The 21,371-nt window shown below is 43.8% G+C and overlaps 1 protein-coding gene across 3 annotated transcripts; it reads left to right on the top strand.

Annotated features, from left to right (window-relative positions):
- Nucleotides 1-4,557: 4,557 nt before the first annotated feature.
- Nucleotides 4,558-19,636, top strand: LOC110496378 (protein mono-ADP-ribosyltransferase PARP10). 3 transcript variants are annotated; one of them, XM_090208788.1, is made up of 14 exons: nt 6,078-6,654; nt 7,499-7,674; nt 7,867-8,109; nt 9,748-9,978; nt 11,682-12,739; nt 13,022-13,237; nt 13,629-13,864; nt 14,078-14,256; nt 16,515-16,641; nt 16,854-17,517; nt 17,996-18,405; nt 18,601-18,734; nt 18,832-19,006; nt 19,229-19,636. In XM_090208788.1, exons 7-14 carry the CDS (start codon nt 13,744-13,746, stop codon nt 19,525-19,527), a joined length of 2,109 nt encoding a protein of 702 aa, XP_090064914.1. In that variant the 5' UTR covers nt 6,078-6,654; nt 7,499-7,674; nt 7,867-8,109; nt 9,748-9,978; nt 11,682-12,739; nt 13,022-13,237; nt 13,629-13,743; the 3' UTR covers nt 19,528-19,636. The 3 variants fall into 3 exon arrangements, 2 of the variants coding, with proteins under 2 accessions (XP_021427920.3, XP_090064914.1); XM_021572245.3 differs by lacking the exons at nt 13,629-13,864; nt 14,078-14,256 and having other exon boundaries at nt 4,558-6,654; XR_016488548.1 differs by lacking the exons at nt 17,996-18,405; nt 18,601-18,734; nt 18,832-19,006; nt 19,229-19,636 and having other exon boundaries at nt 4,702-6,654.
- Nucleotides 19,637-21,371: the final 1,735 nt, after the last annotated feature.

Raw genomic sequence — 21,371 nt, 5'->3', positions numbered from 1 at the left:
CATTGTATTCCCATTTGTTGTGCTTTTAAATGGTCTTCGGTGCAGTGATACACATTTACAGTGCCTTTCAGAAATTATTCACCCATGACTTTTTTCCACATTTTGTTGTTACAGCCTGAATTTTAAAATGATTTATATTCTGTGTCACTGATCTACACACAATACCCCATAACGGCAAAGTGGAATTATGTTTTTAGAAATGTATAAAAAAAAAAATGAAAAGCTGAAATGTCTTGAGTCAATAAGTGATCAACTCTTTTGTTGTGGCAAGGCTAAATAACTTCAGGACTAAAAATGTGCTTAACAAGTCACACACGTTGCATGGACTATCACTGTGTGCAATAATGGTGTTTAATATGGATGTTTTGGCCCGCAGCTGATTTTATTTATTCCCCCCCCCCCCCCCCCCCAAAGTAAATAAAAAATAAATAAGCTAATCAGCTCCAAGTGTTTTTAATTTTGGAAATCTGTTTGAAAGTGTTCACACACATAATAGAGAGATGTGATCGTCTACAAATGGAAGCAAGGTTTGAATTGATTATCTTTTAGTCAAATATATCCGTTGGGGTCTTCTTACGGCCAATTTGCAATCTCCAAATTATTTGTAATTATGTTCAGGCCCCCTGACCGTGCGCTCAAGAAAAATTGGCCTGCAGCTGAATGTAGTCGATGATCCCTGCTGTACAGAATACACGTACTCAAACACAGGCATCCTGTTAGCAATAAAGCACAAAAATAATACTGCAAAAAATGTGGCAAGGAAATACATTTTTCTGTCCTCAATACAAAGCATTATGTTTGGGAAAATCTAACACAGTACATCACTGAATACCACTCATATTTTCAACCAGGATGGTGCCCGCATCATGTTATGGGTAGGCTTTCATCGGCAAGGACTTCAGAGTTTTTTAGGATAAAAATCAAAGAAATAGAGCTATGCACAGGCAAAGTCCTAGAGGAAAACCTGGTTCAGTCTGCTTTCCAACAGACACTGGGAGACAAATCTACCTTTCAGCAGGACAATAACCTAAAACGCACTGGAGTTACTTACCAAGACAACATTGAATGTTCCTGAGTGGCCTAGTTAGTTTTGACCTAAATCGTCTTGAAAATCCATGTCAACACTTAAATGGCTATCCAGCAATGATCAACAATCAACTTGACAGAGCTTGAAGAATTGTTTTAAGAATAATGGGCAAATATTGTACGCTCCAGATTTGCAGCAATTTAAGAGACTTACCCAGAAAGACTCACAGCTGCGTTAAATACTTATGTAATGAAAATATATGAGTGATTTATTTTCCATTAATTAAAAAAAATATTAGACATTTTCTTCCACTTTGACATTACAGAGTATTATGTATAGGTCGTTTACAAAAAAATGACAATTAAATCAATTTTAATCCCACTTCGTAACACAACAAAATGTGGAAATAGTCAAGGGGTGTGAATACTTTCTGAAAGCACTGTAGGTGACCACTCAAACAAAAACCAGACATTGTTTTTCCATTGGAATTTGGTTGTGCTTTTAGATGGTTGAAAGCATAGTGATAACACATTGGGAATTCAACAACGTTTCTGCTGTCTTTTTGAGAGTGAATTTAGGTTGTAATCTCATTGAGAAACATCTCAACCATATATCACCCAATTTTCCACATTTACATTTTGTGATGTGGGTATGGTTTTGATACAGAGCTGATGCTGGTTGACTCATACAGATGACTGAAACAAAACCATTTTCACATTCACATTTCACAATATTCACATTTAGCCACCTCATGATTAAATGTAGAAGTAAACCCAGAAAACAGAAGTGTGTTTTTCCAATGAAGTGACCTTCTGTAATGTGTTGATCCAAAACCAAAACTTGATTTCTCCCCTTCCCCTTCCCCCTCCCAACCTCACCCCACCACCTCCTTGAGACCACAGAACCTGTCTGGGAAGTCAGGTCCAATGATCATGAGGATGAGAGCGGTCTCTAGCTCGTTGCCTCACTGCAGCCCTGGCCGAGGCAAACGTCTCCAGATTGCTGCTGGTGGGAGCGTCTGTCATCTCTGTATTGAGCTACCCTTCTAAAGTATATACAGTATTCCCATCTTAATTGGCCACCGGGTGTGGCATTGACTGAATGGCTGTCCTATGAGGGAATAATGTGCAACAACCACTATCTGCTTTATTATCAAGGTATCTTTGCTGCTCAAAGAACCAATGTCTGGTGTATCATTCTACAAAGTAGAAGGACTAAATGACTGACTAATGATAATGTGTCCATTTTCAATGAAGTGCCTTATCCATGATATTCATATTACTAGTTAAACAGGTCTAAAGTGCCTATGATATTCTTGAGAGGAATCAGTGCAACATTCTTTGAGAAATGATTTAACATGTACAGTGTTACAAGTTGCTGCTCATCAAGGCTCTGCAGTAACTCATGACCAAATGTTTTATTACAGGTTTCTCCGATGTTTAGGGACTTCTCAAAATACAGCTCTACTAGTTGGGCTCTGATACAGTGAGATGCATCAGACCTTTAACGATGATGGGAAACTGTAGTGACCTAGCACTGAGGGGAATATTTGTTTGAAGTTTATTAAATGTGATATCATTAAAGACAGTCAGATTCAGAACCACTCAACTTTTTCTTTTACATGGGGTGCTTGAATCTTATGTTATTGCACTCATTCATACATTTTAAACACATTTGAGATTTCTTTCTCTTGTTTATTTTTCATTGAACCTTTTAGCCGGCAAAGAAAATTCTCACAGGAGAAATGGCATGGTAAGATAATTGATATTCCTGCATTATTGTATTTAAAGTATCATGAGATAAGCTGAAGGATGCCTTTGTGATTTATCTATGTTTTGGGACATTATGACTTTTAACAGTATTTCTGTGTTATGTGCCTTGAGACAACTCTGCCAGTCAATGGATATTTTTATTGCTCCAACGTCCCCCCCCCCCCCCCCCAATAAATGGTTTTGAGCCGTGGGAAAGATCTCAATTGCATACTCCTCATGTCCTCGCTTCTTGTTTCTTTCTCAAAACCCATTGGATAAGAAAGCCAGAGGTCCTTCCCATCTGGCTTTCTCCTCCAATGGGTTTTGAGAAGAGATGCGGAGAGAGGACATGAGTATGCAATTGAGATCTTTCCATCATTTATTTTGCAAGTTTTGAGACCATGTAACATGTTTAATTTTAATAAAGATGTGTTTGTTTAAAAAAGGAGACCAGGAGTATAATTATTGATGGTCAATGAATTGAATATCAGTGGTGATAACATGCTCCACATTTTTTTATGCACACACACACACACACACACACACACACACACACACACACACACACACACACACACACACAGGTCATGTAACAGTACATTAGAGGACACTGTCACCTAGTGGATAATGGATAAACTGTTTTATTTGCCAATGGTTCTGCTTTACAAGATCATAATGAGAATACCATCTTTGTTCCCCTGAGTCTCTCTTGTTGAAGCTATAAACATGTGTGGATACATACATTAGGCTACAAATGATAGTGTAGGACTACATTACAGTCATGAACAAACTTACTAAATGACCTCGCTAGGATTATAAGTGTCCTCTGACTCTCTCCCCCTCCACATGACCTCATGTTCCATGAAAATGTGCCTACTTAGTCAAACCCATTAGGATATTCTGACTAATTAGGCCTGTTTATTCAAGTGGCCTTGCTACTGAAAATGTCATGCATAAATCCTGTAGCTGACGCAGAAGCACCACTACCTGGTGCACATGACGAACAACCAGGAAGTTGCCAGTGGTGAATAGGATGATGTATCTCTTGGAAGCTAGGGGTGTGATGAGCGTGGCACAGAGTGGGTTTAGTAGAGGAAGGTCTGCCATGAAGGCCCTGGTGACTGTTAGTACAGAGATAGTACAGAGATAGCCAAAGAGTGTTGTGTATTTTGACATTGAGAAAGTTTACGATACCATTTGGAGGGAAGGGTTGTTGATCAAGTTGAGTGCATTAGGCATTGGGGTCGTCTGCATAACTGGATCATGGACTTCCTGTTCGATCGAGTCATGTTGGGGTCAGAATTGTCAATGCGGTAGAAGAGAAGTGGGAATGTGAAATATGTGATGAGGAAGAAGCTGTAGGAGTTGTGGAAGATTGGTCTCTAACATGGGGTTTTAGGATGTCTGTGGCCAAGTCCTGCTTTATGGTGTATTCTAGCAGGACGGTTAAAGATGTTATGCTGAATATATACAGTCAGGATATAGGCAGGGTGTCTGAGTTTAAGTATTTAGGTATGTGGTTTGATGAGAGGATTACGTCGAAGAGACATGTTGAGCATATTAAGTGTAGTAAGGTGATTGGGGGTCAGATAGACAAACACTGTTGTATATGTACCACATATTGATCAGGTCATTTTAGGATTATGGGTGCTTTGTATATGGATCGGCAGCCAAAACTCCGGGATAGGATACATTCAAAGGTCCTGAGAGTGTGTGTGGGAGAGAGGGTAGATATGATTGCTCAATGGCAAAGACGGTAGCACGGAAGCGGGGCATTGTAGAGGAAATGGCGGCGTGTAGTGCGGAGGAAATGGAGAAAGCGTTTGAAGAAACAGCTGTGCTGGAATGCAAACAATACGGATGTTAGTTCTGATCAAGGACCGGAATGGTCGGTAGTGACAAGACACAGGAAGAAGAGAGATCATGGTACAGAAAGCAGTGTAGCGTCTAGTAAAGAAATCATGTAGAGAGCCAAGGTAGGAAGCAAGAGTAATAATGTATTGGAGTAGAAAGTGGTGATAGTGTTTGATGAGACCACAGGGCCTCACTTACACCCTATCAGACTAACTAATGTCGTAGAGAAAGAGGCAGGTGAAGTGAAATTAGCTCGGCTCATTGGAAATGGTTGATTGTTAATATTATGTGGCTGCCAGGCTCAACAAGATAAGATTTTTAAAATGGAAAAGCTTAATGGGAAGAAGATTAAAAGCCATGTCTGTCCCTGGTGCTTATGCTAGGTTGAGGGGAGTCCCACTGGGGTCCCAATATGTATGATATTAAAGAAAATGTGAAGGAAGGCAGAGTGATTTAAGCCTAAAGGTTGATCAAAGTCGTGAAAGCTTATCAGTGATGCTGAGGTTTGAGAAAGTCTTGCCGGGAAAAGTACAGATAGGATTCCTTAGTTTCAATGTTAGAGAATTTGTCCCATGTGCACTGTGGTGTTTTAAATGACAAAGAATGGGACATGTAGCACACTATGTGCCAAGTGTGGAGGGGCACATGGTTACGGTGAATGTGGAAACAATGTGAAGGTTAAGTGCTGTAATTATGGGGCAGAACATAAGTGCAGCATTTGTTGGATGCCATGTACAGAGAGATGCTAGAGGCTCTGAGATACGGGATCAGTCATGATGTATCGAATGCAGAGGCCATAAAACAGATTGGTAGAACTACCATGTGGACTGATGGATCTTACATGGATGCACCTGTAGTAAGTGGACCTACTGTCTGGGCTGGTGCTTCTGATGGTCCTGGCAGTGTGGAGGCCCAGTTCAGAAATTCTGTGTTCATGAATGTGCGGTGTCAAAGGACTTTGATAATCAATGAAGTTGACTTAATAGCCTTTATTGGTAAGGTTATCAATATGACTCGACTTGAGGAAAGCAGAATTGCCAGGTACAGAGAGATGCTAGAGACTCAGAGACACGGGATCAGTCATGATGTTTATTGGTAAGGTTATCAATACGACTCGGGTTGAGGAAAGCAGAAATGCCAGGTACAGAGAGATGCTAGAGACTCAGAGATACGGGATCAGTCATGATGTTTATTGGTAAGGTTATCAATACGACTCGGGTTGAGGAAAGCAGAAATGCCAGGTTGAAGGTTATTGTGGAGGCGGTAAAACAGATGGGGGTAAGTTAAGGATTTATTTGGTTTAGATAAATTAATACTTTTCTTTATGCTAGTACAGAATTGGGCAGATCGTGATTGATCGTACATTCCAGAGCAGTAGGTGGCGGCATGCACTTAAACCATTGTTTGCGGACCACCATGATATCATCGAAGAAGAAGAAGTTGTTAGATGTTCAGGTCCCGCTGGGCCGCAGGGAAGTGAAGTCCTTGATCAGGGCAAAAGGACTTAATCTTTGGCAAATGGAGTGGGATATTAGTAGTAAGGGGAGGCAATTTTATTGTGTGCTCTGGTCATTAAAGGAATAGGTGGGGTGTATGGGATGTAGAAGAGGAAGTTGGGTGGAGTAGACTACGGGTTGGGAACACAGGTTTGAATGCCACGTTGTGGATGGTAGGGAGACATGAAACAGGTCGGTGGAGTGTTTAGTGGAGGAAATGGTGTAGCATGTGTTGATATTTTGTGAACTGTATGATGTAGATCGGGAGATATTGTGTGAAAGTGTTGGAGAGCCTGTTTGGGGGAGGGAAGTGGTGTCAAGTCTCTTTCACCTTCTTCGAGGAACGGGAAAAATGAAGAGAATTTAATGTATGTAGGCTGTGTCTGGCTTCGCGATCCAGTACAGTAGGTGGCAGTGTATGCACCTTAAATTGTATGCGACCCGCCAACCCAATCCCAAAGAAGAAGAAGAAATCGCCAATGAAGCCATTTCTGTGCGTCGTGGTCTGAGAATGCTTGTATTCCAGGTAAGTTTTTCCTTTAAACTGCGAATAAAGGTGTTTCAAAGCTAAGGGCAAATTCATATTTATACCCTGCGAGAGTTATTATTCCTTTATGTAATTGTGCCATTTGCTCTTTGTGCTACTTGCGATGTTGTGCGCCGTGGATAGTTTCAGTTTATATTTCATCGAAAATGAGTGACGTTACTAATGTTCAGAAAATCCACCACATTCTATTATATTCAGCGATGTATTTGTTTTATTTTTATTTAAGTCAACTTAACTCCTGACTTTTGTAGCCAAGTAGGATACATTTTGTGATCAATGCACATTACACAATCAATACACACCTGGCTGTAGGTGTGTTCATACTAGCCCTGTCTGTGCTGGCTATGATACAGTACATACACTACATAACCAAAAGTATGTGGACACCTGCTTGTTGAACTCCCTCATTCAGGGGAGTTGAGCCCCCCCCCCCCCTTGCTGTTATAACAGCCTCCAGTCTTATGGAAAGGCTTTCCACTAGATGTTGGAACATTGCTGCGGGGACTTGACAATAACAACACTTACCAGTTGACCGGGGCAGCTCTAGCAAGGCAGAAATTTGACGAACTGACATGTTGGAATGGTGGCATCCTATGATGGTGCCACGTTGAAAGTCACTGAGCTCTTCAGTAAGGTCATTCTACTGCCAATGGTTGTCTATGGAGATTGCATGACTGTGTGCTTGATTTTATACACCTGTCAGCAACGGGTGTGGCTGAAATAGTTGAATCCGTTAATTTGAATGTGTGTGTGTGTGTGTACTTACACCTTGTACTTTGCAAGTCAATCAATTCCATTGATTATTCCTGTGCCTGTATGTCAGGATGTCTGCTGCAAGCCAAGAGAACCGGACAGTGGAGGTGCTGGGAGTACCAGAGGAGGTGGAGGAGGAGCTGTTGTATTTGTACTTTGAGAACAAGCGTCGTTCTGGGGGAGGTAATCTGGTGTCTGTGAAGCTGGAAGGGAGCCGCGCCTTACTGCTGTTTGAAGAGGCAGAGGGTAAGAATGCATTCAGTCGGTGTAATTATTGGGATCGGATATGTTTAAGGCCAATAAGTTTCACAGAAGATACACAGAGGTCTGATATCTTAGCAACGTCTAGTCATCCTGTGGTCCACAAATTCATGATAATATTGTACCAAAAAACTATTCATCCATGGCATGCTGATTATGTCTGTGTTTGATTGACAGTTGCATCAAGGGTCCTGTCTAAAAGAGCACATGTCCTGAGCAATGCTGAGCTGACCGTGAGGAAGCCTGCGTGTAAGGATCCACGGAGGCTGCTGCTGCGGGGGGTTAACCCATCCAGCTGTCAGGAGCTGGTGGAGCTGTATGTAGAGAACATGATGGGGATGGACATGCACGACTACACTCTGTACCCCTCACCTGGCAGGGACCTGGTCCTAGTACACTTCCATCAGGCCTTCAATAAAGGTTTGGGGTTTTCCTATTAAGTTGAACCCCCTAGAGTCAATAATCTAATTAGCATAAATGTATCTCCATAAAAATCTGCCAGTTTAAGCTAGAGAGATGTTTTTTTTTGTTGCATTGGGTGAGCCTCAATCCACCGCATCCACCGAAGTTGCACTTCCACATCTGCGGTTAAAGGTGACAGAGCTAGAGCGGTGTTTGTTAGACCATGAGACATCTGCGGTTAAAGGTGACAGAGCTAGAGCGGTGTTTGTTAGACCATGAGACATCTGCGGTTAAAGGTGACAGAGCTAGAGCGGTGTTTGTTAGACCATGTGACATCTGCGGTTAAAGGTGACAGAGCTAGAGCGGTGTTTGTTAGACCATGAGACCAATGTTCCATCTAAGCTGCGGCAGGCGCGCAGCTCACCGGAACTGCCATGCAGAAGAAATATCAGCCCGTGCAGAGAAGCACTAAACTTTCTAGAGTTTTCCCCCTTAGTTAACGCTATAAACGTTTCTCTTTACTGTGTCAATTGTGATCGAATTAACACGATTGAATTATCCACTTTCAATGCAACATATCAAAACAAAACTAACTATGCAAGAGATTTTGTAGGCAGAACGCATCTGAGTAGGATTGTATTGACACGCACGATTCAGCCTGAACTCTACACAGACCGGTGCGACATAACGCGACATAACTAATCAAAACTGCAGTAGGCCTATATGCAAATAAAACATTGCCATATATGGATCTGTGCCATTCACTTTGAACTGGACTGTGTTTACAGTATGCGTAGACGCGCTTGTTTTGAGATCAAAGCGAAAGTTGCATGTAGCCATGTGCAGGGCTGGTTCGGTCCTTGCCGTTCTGCCGCCATAGGCGAGACCCAAAAATAGCATGAGACATCCAGAAAATTGGTCTTCTCACAAAATTATCTCTAGCGTCCAAACGGTTTGACCTCCAAACTATTATGACCCCTCTCGGACACGAGGGACTTGTCTGTACTGCTGATCTGCCAACTTCTGTCTATAGTGTCCGAACATTTTGGGCTACATGTCGGTTGTGTTGCTATCGGATGACCACAGTCCTTACAAGACTCATCTGAAGGTCCCCCGGATACCAGTTCAAAGATTTTAATGGAAGTATACTAAACAAAAATATCAACGCAACTAGGGCTCAGCGGTATACCATATTTTACAATATACATGTATATATATATATATATATATATATATGTGTATTGATGCAAAGACCGGCTAGAGTTTTTACTTTACCTTCCATAATGGAATTTCAAGGTGTGGTTTGTTAAATGTGATACACAACTCCGGCGCTTATAATGTATGTTTTCTATAGTTCTGTCATCTCTCCCTTCTGCTGCTGCTTAATGCTGCTGAACACACAAAGCCACGCCCCCTGTTGTTCAAGGAGAGAGTAGTTGCTTGACCACAGTCACAAGCACACCTCATTCAGGGGAGTTGAGCCCCCCCCCCTTTTGGATAAAAGTTAAGTATCATCACAATCAAACCGTAGATTTTAAGTAATTGAGGACGGCTCATGTTTTGGGAAACAATATAATTACAAATATATTGTAATTGGCTATGCTTTTGCATACAATATAGTTAATTTGTGAATTCTTCCTTATTTTGCATGCACAGACTTCCAGAAGCTTTGCTCAAAGATCTCTAAGAAGACTCTGGATGGAGCGCAGATCGCTCTGGAACAGATCGATCAAACTGACTCCATCCTAATGGAGAACGTGCACCCCAGCATCACAGCAGACATGCTTACTCTGTACCTGGAGAGCCAACGGGGCGGGCGCCTTGAAGTTAAGGAGGTCACCATGATGTCAGAGGGGGTTGCCAGGGTCTCCTTCCTGGACTTTGACTGTAGGTTTAGAAATGTTTTTATGCACTGTATCTCTACCGAATGTTTGTTTGGATGTAAGTTAAGGACGTCATCCATAAGGGCTTCATCTGTTTGTGTACAAGCGGTTACATTTTAGCTGTTGTATCCCTTTTTTAAGTAATTATGTTAGATTTTGTAACTACCGGTCAAAAGTTTTAGAACACCCACTCTTTCAAGGGTTTTTCTTTATTTTTACTATTTTCTACATTGTAGAATAATAGTGAAGACATCACAACTATGGAATAACACATATGGAATCATTTAGTGACCAAAAACGTGTACAACAAATAAAAATATATCTGAGATTCTTCAAATAACCACCCTATGCCTTGATGACAGCTTTGCACACTCTTGGCATTCTCTCAACCAGCTTCATGAGGTAGTCACCTGGAATGCATTTCAATTAACAGGTGTGCCTTGTTAAAAGTTGTGGAATTCCTTTCCTTAATGCGTTTGAGCCAATCAGTTGTGTAGTGACAAGGATCGGGGGGGTATACAGAAGATGGCCTTATTTGGTAAAAGACAAAGTCCATATTATGGCAAGAACAGCTCAAATAAACAAAGAGAAACAACAATCCATCATTACTTTAAGACATGAAGGTCAGTCAATCCGGAAAATGTTAAGAACTTTAAAAGTTTTAAAGCAAATCCATCAAGTGCAATGATGAAACTAGCTCTCATGAGGACCGACACAGGAAAGGAAGACCCAGAGTTATCTTTGCTGCAGAGGATAAATTCATTGGAGTTAGCAGCCTCAGATATTGCAGCCCAAATAAATGCTTCGCAGAGTTCAAGTAACAGACACATCTCAACATCAACTGTTTAGAGACTGTGTGAATCAGGCCTTCATTGTCGAATTGTTGCAAAGAAACCACTACTAAAGGACACCAATAAGAAGACTTGCTTGGGCCAAGAAACACTAGCAATAGACATTAGACAGGTGGACATTTGTCCTTTGGTCTGGAGTCCAAATTGGAGATTTTTGGTTCCAACCGCCGTGTCTTTGTGAGACGCAGAGTAGGTGAACCTGATGATCTCCGCATGTGTAGTTCCCACTGCATTCTGCAGCGATACTCCATCCCATCTGGTTTGCGCTTGGTGGGACTATAATTTGTTTTTCAATCGGAAGATGACCCAACACACCTCCAGGCTGGGTAAGGGCTATTTTACCAAACGGGGAGTGATGGAGTGCTGCATCAATTGATCTGGCCTCCACATTCCCCTGACCTCAACCAAATTGAGATGGTTTGGGATGAGACGGACCGCAGAGTGAAGGAAAAGCAGCCAACAAGTGCTCAGCATATGTGGGAACTACTTCAAGACTGTTGGAAAAGCATTCCAGGTGAAGCTGGTTGAGGAATGCCAAGAGTGGAAAGCTGTCATCAAAGCGAAGGGTGGCTATTTGAAGAATATCAAATATGAAATATATTTTGATTTAACACTTTGGGTTACTACATGATTCCATATGTGTTGTTTCATAGTTCTGATGTCTTCACTATTATTCTACAATGTAGAAAGTAGTAAAAATAAAGAAAATCCCTTGAATGAGTAGGTGTTCTAAAACTTTTGACTGGTAGTGTATGTCAATGCAACATACAAGCTATAAAGCCGGGTTATAAAGCATGCAAATTCTATGCAGCTGTTGAATGCATTTTATTCCCTTCCTTGTTTTTGCATCTAACAGCAGTGGAACGTGTCCTTAAACAATCACATAAACTGGAGGAGACAGATATGATGGTCAGGCCTTACTTCTCCTTCCTCCAATCAGAGGACAGCTCCTCCTCACCCCTGACCTCTCCCCTGACCTCTGTGAATGGAACATCACATGGTAGCACAACGAACACACAGCAGACAGACAGTGGTGGTCAATCACAGACTGATTCTCTCCCTGCAGACAGTACCAGTGACCGTTCTCAGTCCTCACACAAGGCTACCTCTGAGCCTCTGGTCCCCCCTCTGTCCCCCCCTGTGTCACAGGCAGCAGCAGCCCAGGGAGGCATGGGTGACCTAATTTCGACCCCAGAGCCCATGTCTAGCCACATTTCCGTCCCAGACCCGGTGAAACTCACCCTGCTCCAGGCCAGTCCCCTGCCCCAGAGCCTTCAGCTGGCCCACCAAGGCTGTAGCGTCCAGATCAGGGAGGACGGGGTCCATATGGCCGGGCCTGACCGGCCAACGCTGGAGCAGTTGAAGAACGCTGTGTTGGAGTTCCTTGGGGGCGTGGCCCAGGCTCATCTCACCTTTGACCCAGAAAAGGCCCACTTCCTGGCCAAACAGGAAGTGATGGACAGGCTGCTACAAACGTTGAAAGAAAACGGGCTGCCGTCCATGTACACTGTGTCGGACTGTGTCGTCATGGTAACGTCTCTGTCTCCCAGCTTGGTGAGCCAGGCATGTAGCATGTTGAAGACTCTGCTGTCTGACTTCAGTATCCCTGTGGACAGAGCGTACGAGTGTATGCTGTACGCCCAGGAGTGGACTGGCTTCCTCCAGTCTCTGACTCTTTGCTCAGCTAAGGTGTCCGAAAGAGGACAGATAGATGTCCTGACTCTGAGAGGGTTGGAGGAGGAGAAGCAGGCTAAGATAGTGGAGTTCCTCAGTACACCCATTGAAACGGAGGCTATCATCTCTATGGAGTCAGGAATGTTGAAGTACATCCAGACCCACCATCATCAGCTACTGGCTGATATGAACCAGGTGTCTATCTTCCCTCTAGACGCACATGGCGTCTGTGGACTCAGAGTAGGTGTTTTACTTTTTAGAAAAATCATAAAAGCTTGCATTGCATTATATAAATTCAACACAGTATATGCTGTAATTCTCTCATACCCTTTTCACACTCCCGAGTCAAGCTGATCTATACTGGTTACACATGCTGGAGAGGACAATGTGAAAAGAAAATCTCAGCCAGTATAGTACGGCTAAAATGTGCATGCTATCGTGAAAAGGGTATCGGATGTCTTGGTAAATGGCCTTATAAACCTTCCACCTCCTTTTAATCATCCATGTGACTGTGATTGGTAGATCCAAGGCAATGCTGCGGCATGTCAAATGGCCGATGAGGTTCTGAGGGGCGTGGTGTTGTCCACCGAGACCAGAACCATCACGGTGAAACAGACGGGCGTGGCGCGGTTCCTCATCCAGGAGGGGGAGGGGACCAGCATCCTCAGGGAGATGCAGACTAAGTTCCAGGTCTACATAAACATGGAGAAGGTGCACTGGGAACCCCTGGACAACGAGGTAGTTGGCTCAATGATAAAGACATTAATATAGACTGTATCATTACTAATTAACTAGCAAATTACTAATTAACTAGCAAATGTGGTAGCCAAATTACAATCTGCACAGAGAAAGGGATTTGTTTTCTGTGCCATGGATTTGTTCCTCTACATTTGATAGATTCTTTAAAGGTTTGCTGTATTTTTTTATTGGGATAAGTATGGTTAGACATTCTCTGGAACTTAAGTAACGACTAAGTATTTATTTAAACCTCCCGCTTTGAGCTAGATGTGTAGTTGATACATGCATAATCTACACTGGACAAAAATATGAACACAACATGCAACAATTTCTATGATTTTTGACTGATTTTATATGAATTGTAACTCCGTAATTAAAATAACTTCATCAGGCCCTTGTGTATGGATTTCACATGACTGGGAAAACAGATATGCATCTGTTGGTCATGCAGTGCGACACATCTCCTTCGCATAGAGTTGATCAGGCTGTTGATCGTGGCCTGTGGAATGTTGTCCCACTTCTCTTCATTGGATGTGCGAAGTTGCTGGATATTGGTGGGAACTGGAACACACTGTCGTACACGTCGCTCCAGAGCATCCCAAACATGCTCAATGGGGTACATGTCTGGTGAGTATGCAGGCCATGGAAGAACTGGGACATTTTCAGCTTCCATGAATTGTGTACAAATCCTTACAACATGGGTGCCGTGCATTATCATGCTGAAACATGAGGTTATGGCGGCGGATGAATGGTACGACAATGGATCTCAGGATCTCGACACGGTATCTCTGTGCATTGAAATTGCCATCGCTAAAATGCAATTGTGTTCGTTGTCTGTAGCTTGTGCCTGCCCATACCATAACCCCACCACCATAGGGCACTCTGTTCACAACATTGACATCAGCAAACCATTCGCCCACACGACACCATGCATGCTGTCTGCCATCTGCCCGGTACAGTTGAACTGGGTATTAATCAACGAAGAGCACACTTCTCCAGCACGCCAGTGGCCATCGAAGGTGAGCATTTGCACACTGAAGTCGGTTATGACGCCGAGCTGCAGTCAGGTTACTAAGAGGGAAGTAAACCCATTTGAGAAATAAGCTGTTTGTGCGTACGGAACATTTCTGGGATCTTTTATTTCACCTCATGAAACATGAGACCAACACTTTACATGTTGCTTTTATATTTTTGTTCATTGTATGAACAGAATTAGTGTCTTACCTCAGTTAGCCACGAAATCCCTACTTTGAAAGGGCCTGTTTTTCCAGAAACTGCTGAGTCATTTTCCCCCACGCGGGCCAGCCCCCCTAGCAATTTGAGTCCTAGCCAATGAGCTTCAGTCCATTGCCATTTTGAGTGACAAATAGCAAGATGCACAGAGAGCAATAACGTGGTGGATATATGACATACTAAACCATTTTTGAGGATACATTTTGGGTCATGAGTGCTACTTTGAGAACTACCGGCTAAAAGGTAGAAGTACTGGAGAATCTCTTTAAGCCTATGGTGTATTTCAGAGACATATGTATTAGTGCATTCGGAAAGTATTCAGACCCCTTGACGTTTTCCACAGTTTGTTACGTTACAACCTTATTCTGAAATGGATCAAATATATTTTTCCTCATCAATCTACACATAATGACAAAGCGAAAACATGTTTTTATATTATTTTTTTCCCCCCAAATAAACTTATTTACATAAGTATTCAAACCCTTTGCTTTGAGACTTGAAATTGAGCTCAGGTGAATCCTGTTTCCATTGATCGTCCTTGATGTTTCTACAACTTGATTGGAGTCCAGCTGGAAAGGCGCACACACCTGTCAATATATGGTTCCGCAGTTGTTGTTTTTTTTGTATAAATTGTACCCCTTTTTCTCCCCAATTTCGTGGTATCCAATTGTTTAGTAGCTACTATCTTGTCTCATCGCTACAACTCCCGTACGGGCTCGGGAGAGACGAAGGTTGAAAGTCATGCGTCCTCCGATACACAACCCAACCAAGCCGCACTGCTTCTTAACACAGCGCCATCCAACCCGGAAGCCAGCCCCACCAATGTGTCGGAGGAAACACCGTGCACCAGGCAACCTTGGTTAGCGCGCACTGTGCCCAATTGTGCGTCACCTACGGACCTCCCGGTCGCGGACGGTTACGACAGAGCCTGGGCGCGAACCCAGAGTCTCTGGTGGCACAGCTACTGCGCCACCCGGGAGGCCCTCTGTTCCACAGTTGACAGTGCATGTTAGAGCAAACACCAAGCCATGAGGTCGAAGGAATTGACCGTAGAGCTCTGAGACAGGATTGTGTTGAGGTACAGACCTGGGGAAGGGTACCAACATTGGAGGCCCCCCAAGAACACAATGGCCATCATTCTTAAATGGAAGTTTGGAACCACCAAGACTCTTCCTAGAGCTGGCCACCCGGCTTTGGTCAGGGAGGTGACTAAGAACCCAATGGTCACTCTGACAGAGTTCTTCTGTGGAGATGGTTGTCCTTTTGGAAGGTTCTCCCATCTATGCAGCACCTCACCAATCAGGCCTTTATGGCAGAGTGGCCAGACTGAAGCCGCCACTCAGTAAAAAGCAGATGACAGCCAGCTTGGAATTTGCCAAAAGGCACCTAAAGACTCCCAGACCATGAAAAACAAGATTATCTGTTCTGATTAAACCAAGATTGAACTATTTGGCCTGAATGCCAAGTGTCACATCTAGAGGAAACCTAGCACTGGGAGACTAGTCAGGATCGAGGGAAAGATTAATGGAGTGAAGTACACTTGACGAAAACCTGCTCCAGAGCACTCAGGACCTCAGACTGGGGTGACGGTTCACCTTCCAACAGGACAACGACCCTAAGCACACAGCCAAGACAATGCAGGAGTTGCTTCGGGACAAGTCTCTGAATATCCTTGAGTGGCTCAGTCAAAGCCCGGACTTTAACTCGATCAAATAGCTGTGCAGGGACGCTCCTCATCCAACTTGACAGAGCTTGAGAGGATCTGCAGAGAAAAATGGGATAAACTCCCCAAACACAGGTGTACCAAGCTTGCAGCGTCATGCTCAAGAAGGCTGTAAATGCTGCCAAAGTTCCTTCAAAGTATTTACGTTTTTTAAACCTGTTTTTGCTTTGTCATTATGAGGTATTGTGTCGATTTGATGAGAGGGGGAAAAAATGTCTGTTACGTTACAATGTGGAAAAAGTCAAGTGGTCTGAATACTTTCCGACTGCACTGTATTCTGGTATGTATGTTGTGTATTCTAGTTTTGTCATCTCTCTACAGGACATCTTTGAGGCTGCGTGGAATATGACGTCCCATCAGAGCTTCCAGAGAAGTTCCTTACAGGCCTCAACATCAGTTCTGACTCGCACTATCCAGACTTCCAACAGCCTCTCAGCTTTAGACAGAGGTGCATACTTTCATTTTACTCTTCTCATATCAATCAAATGTATTTGTAAATTATTTTTTATAACATTTGTCACAGTGATGCACGGTAACCCATCCTGGACTCTAAAGAGCATATGGAAGCACGGTGGCCAGAATAATGTTCAGAGAAGGTAGTTATTCTATTGGGATTGTTGTTTTGCAATTCCTCACTGAAAACCTACGTACTGATCCCAGGTCGTATAGAGGAGGCAAAGAGGCTGTTCTCAGCCATAGATGAGACGGTGGACTCTGGCCTCTCCGGTTTGACCGGAACCACTGACATGGAGGAGGATCTGTTTCCGGCCGAGAAACCCATGGCCCCGAGCTCTGACCAGGGCCCAGACAGGGACAGCGCTAACGTTGAGGTGGAGGAAGAGGCTCCACTGCCCCTGGTGGAGGGAGGGGATAGTGACGATGTGGGTGCTACTGCTCCTGTGGTGACTCAGGATGGAGAGATGTCCCGGGCCATGCAACTCTCCACTACCCTGGAGGAGGAGGCGCAGATGTCCCTGGCCATCCAGTACTCTATGGAGACCACCAAGAGGTCCCTGGCTGATGAGGAGGAGGAGCTGCAGAAGGTTCTAGAGCTGTCCAGGAAGATAACGAAGATGACTCGGGATGATGGCGGTGCCATGCCTACCGCTTCCCTCCCTACTGCTGGCTCCCACCTCGATCAGGCTGTCCAGGTATCTCTGCAGGAGGCCATTCAGTCAGCCAACTCGGCAACAATCTTTGTGTTCGCAGGCTACAGTTGTGACCTGGTCAGAGTGGACATTGCCCTGAACAAGAGGGTCAGTAATAAACAGCATAAGGAGAAGCTAGTGCACCGCAGCCTGAGGAGCCTGTCTCCGTATCACAGGTACGTGTGTGTGTGTGTACAGTTCTATGTATTTTATTTGTGGAAAATCTATATTGAATTCAGTCACATTTTTTCCCGATTTTGAGTTCAATATCATATTGGTTTATATAAAATACTTTGCAACAGTGTGAATGTTAACTTTTTTGTCAAGTTCAGACAACTGCTTGCAGATTGCCCATTGGGCCAGGTGTGAATATTATTGTAGCATAAAACGTACCTAACCAATTTGAATACGATGGGAAGCCCATCGACAGTTGATGGCCCATCAGCAGTTATGGTAACTCTGTGAGAGGGTTTTGTGCATGCAGAAGCAGTCATGTATGCTTTTTACAGAATAGTGTAGGTTAACAGGAAGAATACACCTCTTACGATATGCCTTGCTCATATCGATATTAAACAATATCATATCATGGAATTTTCAATATTGGTGCCCACCACTTTTTGAATTGTTTCATTGTCAATTAAATCAACCAATCAGGTGGTGTCTGGACCTCATCAAGAGGAAACACGCCGTGGAGGTCACCATCCAGGGAACTACGGCAATCATCTCCGGGTTCAAGGACTTTGTTAACGGTGCGATGCCGGACATGAAGCTGCTGCTAAGGAGGATCTCCACGACGACGTCAGACGCTGACATCCTGCGGACAGTGCAATGGGTGTGGCACGACCCGGCGTCGTCAGGGACGGAGACCCCGTACGCTCCGGAGGCGACAGTGTTCATGGAGAACGCCTGGAAGATGAGGCAGGAAAAGATCGACATCCTGCTCAACAACCTGCCGCACATCATCAACTTTGAGAAGATGCAGGAATACAACTTGGCCTCTGGGAAGTCCCTCACCATCTCCAGGAAGATGCTGAGCTCCGATGACGTGTACTCGGAGATGCAAGGTAAAGAACTTAGCAAATACTGTATGTGAGCTTATTGTTATGGGGGGGGGGATAAGAATTACATTTGTGAGATGCTATTTCATTACTGATGCAATATCCCTGTTATTTTAATATTAACAAAGCTATTTAATGTTGCACCGTTTTCCTTCAAGCTATATTGCACTTATGTTGTTGCGATATGTTTCTGTTTTTCAGATGAGGACTACAGTCTACTGTCCAACCTGCCTGAAACGTCCAGAATGAACAAGGATTCTGATGAGTTCCGGGATGTTGTGAAAGACTTCTACGACTCCATACAGGAGTTCCACAACGAAATCCGAATCATTAAGGTATGTGGTATCTATCGACGTCTACAGCAACTAACCATTAACTTCGTATTGTATCAGTGATGTCGGAGTCCATTGCTCTGTTAATCTTATTTCCCAGGTTGAGAAGCTGATGAATAGGCTCCTGTACAACCAGTACAGACTGAAGAAGGCTAGTATAAATCAGAGTACCACTGACCCAGAAGTGGAGCGGACTCTGTACCACGGCACAAGCGAGACCAGCGTGAAAGAGATCTGTGTTCATGGCTTCAATAGAAGCTTCTGTGGAAAGAATGGTGAGGCCTTCTAATATAAAAAAAAGGCTCTAGTTCATCAGCGTTTTCATTTCATCATTATTTTCATTGTAGAAGATGTAGACTGTTGTAGTAATGTGGCCTCTTTTGTATATGCTGTTCTCTGCAGCCACTGTGTACTGTCAAGTGTTCTACTTTACTAATTTGGCCTATTGTATCTCTTTCTGTAATAATTTGGCCTCTCGTTGTGGTTTTTCTCTGCAGCCACTGTGTACGGTCAGGGGGTCTACTTTGCTGTGAACTCGGCCCTGTCCGTCCAGGATCAATATTCTCCCCCCAACGCAGACGGACACAAGTTTGTGTTTGTGACCAAGGTGCTGACTGGGGACTTCACTCAGGGCAGTCACTCCATGAAGACGGCTCCTCTGAAGGAGAGCTCTGACATACCCCTCCGATACGACAGCGTGGCAGATAAGACGGACAACCCCTCTCTGTTTGTGATCTTCAACGACACACAGGCTTACCCTGAGTATCTCATCACATGTCAGAAGATTCACCGCTGAGTGAGTGGGAGTTGATTGATATCCAAAGAACTGTTTGGTCAGTGTTTTATTTGTTGGTTTTCTCCGTGTTGAGAAAAGAGGATTCAAATAAAATTGTATTTGTCACGTGTGCTGAATACAACAGTGAAATGCTTACAAGCACTTAACCAACAATGCAGTCTTAAAAAAAACAAACACACAAAAAGAATAAGAAATAAAAGTAATTAAAGAGCAGCAGTAAAATAACAATAGCGAGGCAATATACAGGGGTACAGGTTACAGAGTCCATGTGCGGGGGCACCGGTTAGTCAGGGTAATATGTACATATAGGTAGAGCTATTCAAGTGACTATGCATAGATAATAAAAAGAGAGTAGCAGCAGCGTAAAAGAGGGAGGGGGGGGGGGGCAATGCAAATAGTCTGGGTAGCCAATTGATTTGATGTTCAAGAGTCTTATGGCTTGGGGGTAGAAGCTGTTTAGAAGCCTCTTGGACCTAGATTGGCGCTCCGGTACCGCTTGCTCTGCGGTAGCAGAGCAAACAGTCTATAACTAGGGTGTTAGGGCCTTCCTCTGACACTGTCTGGTATAGAGGTCCTGGATGGCAGGAAGCTTGGCCCCAGTGATGTACTGGGCCATATGCACTACCCTATGTACTGCCTTGCGTTGCGGTCTGCCTTGCGGTCCAACAGCTGAGCTGTTGCCATACCAGGCAGTTATACAACCAGTCCGGATGCGCTTGACTGATTAATGGGAATTCTATTTGAAAAAGGCTTCTGAGAATATACTGTGTATTGTGTTTGTGATAATGCCCAAGAAGCAGGTATTTGGCGGATATATTGACACGGATGTTGTTAGGCCAGAGACTAAGTCGAGCCAATCTCCAGTGCATTTGGAAAGTATTCAGACCCCTTTTTCCACATTTTGTTAAGTTACAGCCTTATTCTAAAATGGATCAAATAAAAACAACCCCACTCAGTCTACACACAATACCCATTTATTGACAAAGCAAAACAGGTTTAGACTTTTTTTTTTTTTATACAAATGTATTTAAAAAATACGTGAACGTGATTTACATTTTTCTAAAGTATTCAGACACTTTACTCAGTCCTTTGTTGAAGCATCTTTGGCAGCGATTACAGCCTTGAGTCTTCTTGGGTATGACGCTACAAGCTTGGCACCCCTGTATTCGGGAGGTTTCTCCCATTCTTCTCTGCAGATCTTCTCAAGCTCTGTCCGGTTGGATGGGGAGTGTCACTGCACAGCTGTTTTCAGGTCTCTCGATTGGGCTCTGGCTGGGCCACTCAAGGACATTGAGACTTGTCCTGAAGCCGCTCCTGCGTTGTCTTGGCTGTGTGCTTAGGGTCGTTGTCCTGTTGGAAGATGAACCTTCGCCACAGTCTGAGGTCCTGAGTGCTCTGGAGCAGGTTTTTGTCAAGAATCTCTCTACTTTGCTATGTTCATCTTTCCCTCGATCCTGACTAGTCTACCAGTCCCTTCCACTGAGAAACATCCCCACAGCATGATGCTGCCACCACCATGCTTCACCATAGAGATGGTGCCAGATTTCCTCCAGAAGTGATGCTTGGCATTCAGGCCAAATAATTCAATATTGGTTTCATCAGACCAGAGAATCTTCTTTCTCAAGGTATGAGTGTCTTTTATCTGCCTTTTGGCAAACTACAAGCGGGCTGTCGTGCTTTTTTTACTGAGGAGTGGCTTCCGTCTGGCCACTCTACCATAAAGGCCTGATTGGTTGAGTGCTGCAGAAATGGTTGTCCTTCTGGAAGGTTCTCCCATCACCATGGAGGAACTCTGGAGCTTTGTCCGTGACCATTGGGTTCTCGGTTACCTCCCTGACCAAGGC

This window comes from Oncorhynchus mykiss, chromosome 18 (assembly GCF_057628025.1).
Source record: "Oncorhynchus mykiss isolate SJ-2025 chromosome 18, ASM5762802v1, whole genome shotgun sequence".
Taxonomy (NCBI): Eukaryota; Metazoa; Chordata; class Actinopteri; order Salmoniformes; family Salmonidae; genus Oncorhynchus; species Oncorhynchus mykiss.
The sequence above is the reverse complement of the archived record's forward strand: the minus strand, read 5'-3'. Positions and strand labels throughout refer to the sequence as shown.

Excerpts from the sequence above, each read along its gene's own strand:
- LOC110496378 (XM_021572245.3), top strand. The coding sequence starts at position 7,500 with ATGTCTGCTGCAAGCCAAGAGAACCGGACAGTGGAGGTGCTGGGAGTA. Across the intron at positions 18,406-18,600 it reads CGTGTACTCGGAGATGCAAG|ATGAGGACTACAGTCTACTG; the intron begins GTAAAGAACTTA and ends TCTGTTTTTCAG. Across the intron at positions 19,007-19,228 it reads AAGCTTCTGTGGAAAGAATG|CCACTGTGTACGGTCAGGGG; the intron begins GTGAGGCCTTCT and ends TTTTCTCTGCAG.